The sequence below is a fragment of the Colletotrichum phormii genome (genome assembly GCF_030913505.1).
Source record: "Colletotrichum phormii strain CBS 102054 chromosome Unknown BDP81scaffold_58, whole genome shotgun sequence".
Classification (NCBI taxonomy): Eukaryota; Fungi; Ascomycota; class Sordariomycetes; order Glomerellales; family Glomerellaceae; genus Colletotrichum; species Colletotrichum phormii.
In genome coordinates this window covers 13,846-22,561 of record NW_026851500.1, presented here as the reverse complement: position 1 = coordinate 22,561, position 8,716 = coordinate 13,846, and the positions used below count along the sequence as shown (strand labels likewise).

The 8,716-nt window shown below is 49.3% G+C and overlaps 1 protein-coding gene across 1 annotated transcript; it reads right to left on the bottom strand.

Moving 5' to 3' along the window:
- Positions 1 to 3,270: 3,270 nt before the first annotated feature.
- BDP81DRAFT_336975 (uncharacterized protein) lies at positions 3,271 to 7,157 on the bottom strand (the record flags this gene model as incomplete). The annotated part of the gene is made up of 2 exons (XM_060585961.1): positions 3,271 to 5,997; positions 6,111 to 7,157. 2 exons carry the CDS (start codon positions 7,155 to 7,157, stop codon positions 3,271 to 3,273), a joined length of 3,774 nt encoding a protein of 1,257 aa, XP_060437360.1.
- Positions 7,158 to 8,716: the final 1,559 nt, after the last annotated feature.

The window sequence follows — 8,716 nt, the reverse complement described above, 5'->3', positions numbered from 1 at the left end:
CGAGATAATTCTTCACCCCAAGCCGCCCGAACTCCGCCTCCCTCGGCACTTACTAGGAAGGCTATACGCAGCAAGATCCCATCATGGAGGCTTTGTAGTATACCACGAGAGATTCGCTTATTAAGATACGTTACTTAACTGTAGCTATGGGAAACCCAAGACACCAGTCCATTTCTACTTCTGTAAGCGTGGACGCAAGGCTATACCGCGCTACCTCTATTAACGTATGGCCAAAGTAAGTATTAATTTCTTGTTAGGTTCTACTAAGGGAGCCTCTCTTCTATACGAATAGATAGAGGAGACTAATTTCTTTTCCGAAATTTGCCCGAGTCATTGAACAGGAACGTTAGGTGAAGACGGTAGCCTGTAATATAGTTTAGATCAGCATAGACCATGTCGGCATAGCGCCCGGCACGTCCTTTTGTTACCAGACGTTAAATACATCATCATCATCATCATCATCATCATATCCAACCGAGTCAAGGATATGTTGTATATTCGGCATATCCAACATATCCAGACAAAGGGAACTGTTCAGCACTGTTCAGTTAGGATCGGACTTGTATATAAGGATGGACTCGAGCTGGGCTCTAGGACAGACTTTCCATAGCTTCTTCAGCAATTAACTTCGTATCAGGATTAACATCCGCTTTCAGCTATCACCTTGACAAGACTACGATTGATCACCGAAGCCTTACCTTACCTTACGATTGACAGACATAGTTTCCTTGAAACTATTCCACGACTACGAATACTGTTACCAGTTCCGCAGCCTCAACTTCTGCAAACAAACCTCACTACGACTAGCTGGCCGTAACACCTTCTAGCCTACTCAATCCTATAGGACCTATAGGATCTCTTAAACGGTATTATAAAGGGTTAATTACTAATTCTATTAACTTTTAAGTCTTTCTTTATATAATAGACTTCTTTTAGAAGATCTGCCCGCGTTACTAAGGACTAGGTCTTAACCTAGGCCCGACTAACGAATTTCTCCTCCTAGAGGGACAGACGGTAACAACGGAGCTAGGGAACCAGCGGGAACTAAGGACGGATAGAATAGATAGTAGCCCACGGGCAAGATTTGGAGGACGTTAGGAAGAGGCATGTACTATAGAGTATATAGCTCGAGCCTACGGCCCTCCACGCCATATACCCCTCGGGAGGTCGGCTGCAAGGGCGGCAGCGCCTTTGCCGCCACGGCGTTAAACACAACAACAACAACAACAACAACAAAAGAGAGAATCCTATCCACCTATATACGCGGTTTATTTCTAGAAACCGATTCCAACTAGTTACTGCTCCGGCGACTACTGATATTTAATACTGCTGAATACCAGCCCAGCCAGCCCAGCCAGGGCCGGGGCCGGGGCCGGGCTCAAGATCAAATGCCAGATGTATACCGGAAGGTTAACCAGTGGTCAGCCCACATCCAAGAGACTGGGGATTCCTTTTATACACCTGGCTCAGATCTTACAGTTGATGAGGCTATGGTTCGATTTACAGGTCGATCTCTTGAGACAATGATTCCAACGAAGCCTATTCTAACTGGCTATAAGATCTGGATCCTTGCCCAGTCTGGCTACTATATACGGTGGCTGTGGCACGTACATGGAAGGGGCCCATACGCATTAGTCCCTCAGGCCCAGCCAGCTGGGCTGGCTGCTGGAAAGCTGGCTCTGTTGACACCAACACAGCAGGCAGTAACTACCCTTGCTTCCCTACTTCCAGCTGCAACCTACCACGTCTTTCTTGACAACCTCTTCGCCTCTATACGGCTCTTTCGTACCCTACGGAAGCAACAGGTTGGAGCTTCTGGTACCTGCCGAAAGGATAGTGGGATAGATAAGACCTTAGTTGATGAGAAAGAGACTAAAGGAGGGGATATCCCCTGGGGTGAAGTATACTGTATCCCTACTTTAGATGGGGAGGTAAGCTACCAGCCCAGCCCAGCCCAGCCCAGCCCAGCCTAGCCTAGCCTAGCCTACCTCGCTAACTAGTAAATAGGTTAACCAGTTTACCTTGAAGGATAATGCCCTTGTACTATTCCTATTAACTATCTTCCAGAACAGCGAGGAGGTTGTTCGCAGCCGTCGCCGCCCAGCTGGGAATTCCACTGCCAAGAGGGCTGCCCGGCAAGTCTTTAGCCCAGACGTCCGTAAGGACCTACCAATCCCTAGGGTAATTGATAAATACAACCACAAGATAAATAGGGTTGATATGAGTTACCAGATGAGGTCCTATTATCAATATAGCTACCCTATTCGTCGAGGGGGCTGGCAGTCAATTACCTGGAATTTCCTACTAGAAGTAGTAGTTGTAAATAGCTTCTTATTGCAGCTATAGGGCAGCCCTAGGTGGCAGAAGGTGAAAACCCACTACCGCTGGCGTTAGCTGCTTACAGCCCAGCTTATCCAGCAGTTTGGACCATTAGCACAAGGGCGGCAGAGGTCCTGGCCTAGACGGGCTATAGATAAAAGGAATACCTCTATCCCATGGGAACACCATACAAAGGGGTCACGGAAGGTTAATTCCCCTTGTTCTTATTGTAGTAATACAAGGGCATTAAGGGCCGGCAAGGCACAACGCGAGATATCTGGGAATAGCTTCACGCAGCGTAAGTACACGAGGAAGGGCTGCTTAGACTGCAACGTACCCTTATGTATCCAAGGGGATTGCTGGTACCTCTGGCTGTACCCCGCCCTTGGCGAAAATGGCGTCAAGTGGCACTCGATGAGATAGAGCATCCAACTAGGGGAGCTGATCATCGTATGACTGGCCCGGGGCCCACTCGTGGTAGTTGAGAAACATCAACGCTCCTCCAATGGGCCGAAGTTGGCTGCGTGAGAAACTAGTGCCATGATCTAAGTCACCGATGATATCGGATGTGTCTGAGTTTTCGCCGTCATCATCGTCGTCGCTAGTGATCTCGTACACCTCACTATATACAGCCATGATCGCAGCTACTGATCGGTACGGACAATGGATAAGTCAAATCTAACGTGGGAACCGTTTAGCGGCGGTACATGAGCACTGTCGGATTAGAAGTCCAAATTGACATCGGGGCTGGGCGGGGCTGGGCAGGGCAGGGGCCAACTACGGCCCCTAAATAGATTCCGACTGCCCACCCAACATACGGTTAGAAGCTCCTTTTTACATACTACGCAGAATCCATTAACAATTGATTATCGGTTGACTCATGAAATGGGTTTGGAGGCATAATAGAAGGTTCTAGAAGAAGTAGCATGATATGCGCTGCACCGGTAAGGACTATGTATCGCTGATTACATGATGGCCAAAATATGCGCCTTTGTCGAGAAGTATCTGGACGATGTTGTCGTGGCCTCCTTCTGATGCAGCGTACAGAGTGTTGCCAAAGTAGCCACCTTGTGCGTTGACATATGCGCCCTTGTCGAGAAGCATCTGGACGATGTTATCGTGGCCTCTATATGATGCAGCCTGAAGAGCGTTACCATAGGGGCCGCCCTGTGCGTTGACATCTGCGCCCTTGTCGAGAAGCATCTGGACGATGTTGTCGTGGCCTTTATATGATGCAGCCTGAAGAGCGTTACCATAGTAGCCGCCTTGTGCGTTGACATGTGCGCCCTTGTCGAGAAGTATCTGGACGATGTTGTCATGGCCTCTATATGATACAGCCTGAAGAGCGTTGCCATACTCGCCGCCCTGTGCGTTGACATCTGCGCCCTTGTCGAGAAGTATCTGGACGATGTTGTCATGGCCTCTATATGATACAGCCTGAAGAGTGTTGCCAAAGTAGCCACCTTGTGCGTTGACATATGCGCCCTTGTCGAGAAGCATCTGGACGATGTTATCGTGGCCTCTATATGATGCAGCCTGAAGAGCGTTGCCATAGTAGCCGCCTTGTGCGTTGACATCTGCTCGCTTGTCGAGAAGCATCTGGACGATGTTGTTATGGCCTCCTTCTGATGCAGCCTGAAGAGCGTTGCCATAGGTGCCACCTTGTGCGTTGACATCTGCGCCCTTATCGAGAAGCATCTGGACGATGTTGTCGTGGCCTCTATATGATGCAGCCTGAAGAGCGTTGCCATAGTAGCCGCCTTGTGCGTTGACATCTGCGCCCTTATCGAGAAGCATCTGGACGATGTTGTCGTGGCCTCTATATGATGCAGCTTTAAGAGCGTTGCCATAGGGGCCGCCCCGTGCGTTGACATCTGCGCCCTTGTCGAAAAGCATCTGGACGGTCTTCTGACGACCCTCGAAAGACCCCCAAATCAGTGGTGTCTGACCTGTCCCATCCCTTGAATTCAAAGCAGTGTCGTCTGAGGCGAGTAGTCTAGATAACACTTCGTCATGGCCATTCAATGCAGCCAGATGCACACTGTTGAGGCCATCCTTCGCTAGGTACTGATAATGTTTTTGCCAAAAGATCGAGACCCATCCTTTGAATCGCTGATTCTGTGTGTTGTACAGCCGCAAGATCTGCTTTTGTAAGCCCTCCTTCATGTGATTTGCCTCTCGCGAGTGTGAAGGCCAGTGTATTGCAGAATATTCCAAAAAGGGGTATTCTGTTGCATCGGTATCTGGCTCCCGTCTATCAGCACGGAACCGACCGTCTTGAATATCCCCAAATGACAAATATTGAACACAAATTTGCGTCATTATCGTGTCTGAATCTGGTCTGTAGAGGGAGCGTCTCCAACAATTTTCTATCGAATAGTCGGAAAAATCCTGTCTAGTGAGGAATTCCTTCGCTGTCTGATGTATGAGGTAGATTCGGTCGTCGTTGATAAACACAAAAAGCCCGCAAAGCTGCCGTATATGTAGTTTGAGATTGGTGGAGTTAAGGTCGAGGTCCTTGTGTGCTTGAGCAACTGGTGAATCTGGGGCCAGCTGGAAAGCCACAGCCATTTCCAACAGTGTGAGCGGTCGGCGGGCGGCAAGAACGATGTGAAGAAGAGTCTGCGCCTCTCCTCGTTGATTAGGGTTAAGGCGGCCTAAAATGTTCTCGTACGCATCTTCCACCTTAGTTGGGAGAGTGTTGATCGTCTTGATGAACGCACTTTTTGGCCACACCTGGCGGTGAGAAATCTCATCCATTACAAGGTGAAGCCAGAGATATGTTCGATGCGGAACTGAGAAGAGCTTTTTTTGCAACATATCTTGCACTTCCTGACTTATTCCGAGTTTATGCCCGGCTGTGGCTACCTCGTGTCGAATAACGAGGTTGATTTCCTCGCTGATATCAGCATTACTCTCTTCTCCAGCTAGACGAATCGTTTGAGGCTCAGGAATGTTACGAAACTCAGTTTCGATGTCCTGATATGGTCGACTAGTTATAAGGAACTTGAGTTGAAACTTTCTCGTCGACATCGTTGGGTGGTTATGGAAGTTCGTTAGAAACTGAATGAGTTTTCGTCGGTCATCAAGGCAGCACTCGTCCAAAGCGTCCAGAACACAAGTAACACTGACTGCTTGATCGTCCTTGCCAGCCGCTATAAAGATACGCCACAGCTCATCCACTTCAGTCTGCAGTTTCTCTCCGTTCTTTTCAAAGGCCGCCATAGCTTGGCGGATAAGGAGTGGTTGATAGTAGAAAAGCTGATGGAGAAGAGCACATAAGGCTGTCGCGAGTCTATTTTGGTCCTCGTTGTCCTTAAAGAAGAAGTAGCACACTGTATGCTCGTTGGATTGTTGTATCTCCTCGTCAATAAGGGATTTGGCCAATACAGACTTTCCACAGCCTGGGTCAGCCGAAATCCAAAGGAGGTCATCCTGACGGCTCTGCTGCCATTTCTTGTATCGTGCATGCTCTAACACCCATTTGCATGTGCCCAGGACTCGGTCAGGGTTGACGTTCTTGAACTTCTCATACGCGCTCGTTTTGAATGCTTGATGGCAATCAACCTGTTTTTGGCTCTCGTATCTGACCTCCTGCTTCTGCGTTTGTGCCGAGATGGCCGCATTTGTGTTAGAAACAAGCTCATGAAGGTGAGGATCTGCATGAGGTATTAGTGCCTAAATATTCCATAAACGAAAGGTCCTGCTAGGGAGACAAATTCAAATAATGACTTTCGTATAACTATAAAAGGACGAATATTCAGGCTAGAAATTGTTTACTTACCACACACTAACTGCGGTACCGCCTCCTCCTGTAGGACCCTGCTTGGCGGTATGACTGAAAGAAGCTCCTTTGCAAACGCGGCTGCTGTTGCAGCTGCGTATTCTTGCCACCGTTTATTCTTATGAGAGTCTGCGTAGTCGCAAACACCGCGGATGACTAGGCATGGGAAATCTTGTAGTCCTGCAGCCTCCATCTCGAAGCAGAGCACCCCAAGCTCTTGACTTAACTTGTCGCGTGTCTTTCCATGCTTGATTACCTGATTACCTGATGCAATATTGCCGTAATGAATAACCGGGTCTGTGTCATCTCTGTCGTCCCGCTGAATCGTCTGCGTATGATCACACTGATCACAAGTAGAGTCTGGACTAACGTGGTCATATCCTGCTTGGAAGAGATAATCGTAGAGAGCACCTTGATGACCGAATTTTTTTTTCATCTTTTTAGGGCTTTTGCTGATAAGCTCAGATAGAAATTGGGGGATTCTGCTGTCTTCGATTAGGTGGTCGGCCTGGAGACGACTCAGGGCGGCTAACAGGACCTGGGGTGGTGCGTTGAGCGATCCTGTACGTTGGAACTCCCCCTCCTGCATCGTCTTCCCCCGATCGTACTGGATAACACCTCCACTTATTTTAGCGGGTTGGCTAACCACGACGTCGCCCAGCCGGATGTCATGTTCTCGCGACGGTACACCACCGCCGATTCCAACCATCAAGCCGAACCGGATTGACTTGAAGGTCCGCAGCAAGTCCTTCGCGACCGTGGCAGCTGGTGTTGTTCCATAGATGCCTGCAGGTAGGCAAGCGACGACGACGTTATGGCCTTGGACCTGACCTAAGACGTAGCTGTTATGGTCGGCTAGATCCTGCAAGGGCAAGTTCGGATGAACCTGATCGAGCATCCCTTTCGCGGCAGCCATTTCCAACGGGAGGGCACACACCCAGCCCACAGTATAGTCCTCTGTTACGACAGGAGCATCTCTCTCCGGTCGATCAACACCACTCTTTCTCTTTTTTCGGGATTGAAAGTCATCGGCATCAGAGTCTAACAACGCCATTAGAAAGGACTAGTAAAGACTAGCATCCCAGACTCTGAGGGGGCTTACCAGGTGCTGAGGTGCGGCCATGCTCGAGCGAGCCGCTCTTGCTGTCTGCGGCGCTCTTATCGTCGTCATCACCTGACTCTTTGGTATTCGGATCGTACATCTTTCGTCGGTTAACTGCTGGCGATCGTATCTTCGGCTTAAGTTTTGGTGGATCGATTATATAGCAGGTATGAACTCCGCTGGGCTTCAACAGATTACAAACGCATTAATTTAGCAGCAGGGGAAGTCCTGCTTCTTGAACGTGAAGTACTAGGTCAGCCTCACATTAACTACACATTACCGGTAAACGGCTGCAGTCCAGGGCCTGACCCCTCACTATTTCCGCTCCGACCTATCATTTGCTGAAGGCCAGTTTCTTAACATGCGTGGATGCCTGAGATGAATTTGCCAAGGCCAAATGCACAGGCTGCTGCGCTTGCCAGTCAATTCTGCCCTGTGTAGCCTAAGGACTCACGAAGGCACAAGAATCCGCCTGGGCGTCAACGTCGAGGCGTATCGCGGGGGCAGGTAGTACACTATCAACACCGGTAGTCCTCGCAAAGTGCATCCTAAATATAATAGCCCTATCTCTTTATACAGAAGCATGTCCCTCAATAGGCCCGCTTATTCTTCCACAGTCATTCACGCCGGATCTAGGATACGCTCCCAAATGGCTGGTTCACTTGCAGAGACGATTGGGTGGGGCAGGAGTCGAAAAGTACGACCTCTAAAATAAGAAATAGAAGGTTAATTACGCAGGGTGTATATACTGGGGTAAGCAGGATTGGTACTACTAGCCCGGAAGTGCACTGTGCTGTTCTCCATATCCCATCGGGTGCCAGTGGACTACAGTACAACTTGTGAGGGGTAATGTCCAGTCAGCATACTGATCGGCGCCCCCCTTCGCCAATTAAATCCCAGAAAAATCTGGTACATTCGTTTGCTATATATTCTGGCTGTGATAGATGTACCAGCATTTATTATTGTTACATAGGGCTACTCCACACTGCTAGTAGCCGGGTCGCGACTGTTTACGACGCCTGCCGTTACTACTAACCTCCCTAAGTGCCACTCTCGACTTTGGCCTCGAAATGTTGTAGGCTACGTAAGGAGAGGGGTTTTTGCGTGGCTCCCGCGTATGAAGCTGCTAGGGAACATCTTGCCTCCGTGTATCTGTAGCCCTCTGAGGCCTAGTGTTACGACCCAACATGCACGACCAAGTCCAGGGCCTGCCCCGCAGGACCACGGCGACTACGGCACACCATAAGTGCACGAACTATGAGAACACATGCGTCACCCTACGGAACGGAAGAACTATGGAGCGAGTCACGTGATGATAAGATAAGGAAAGCCGTATGCCAAAAATACGGAGTCCGTCCCTTTGAGGTACGAACATACCTCGAAAGGTACCCACTGTTAGCAATTGTTAAGATCATAGAGGGCTACGGCCCACTGCACTATCATCTCTCAACATCAGCCCATACGAGCTGAATTCCACGACCATGGCGGTCTCCCTAGATATAGGGCCATCG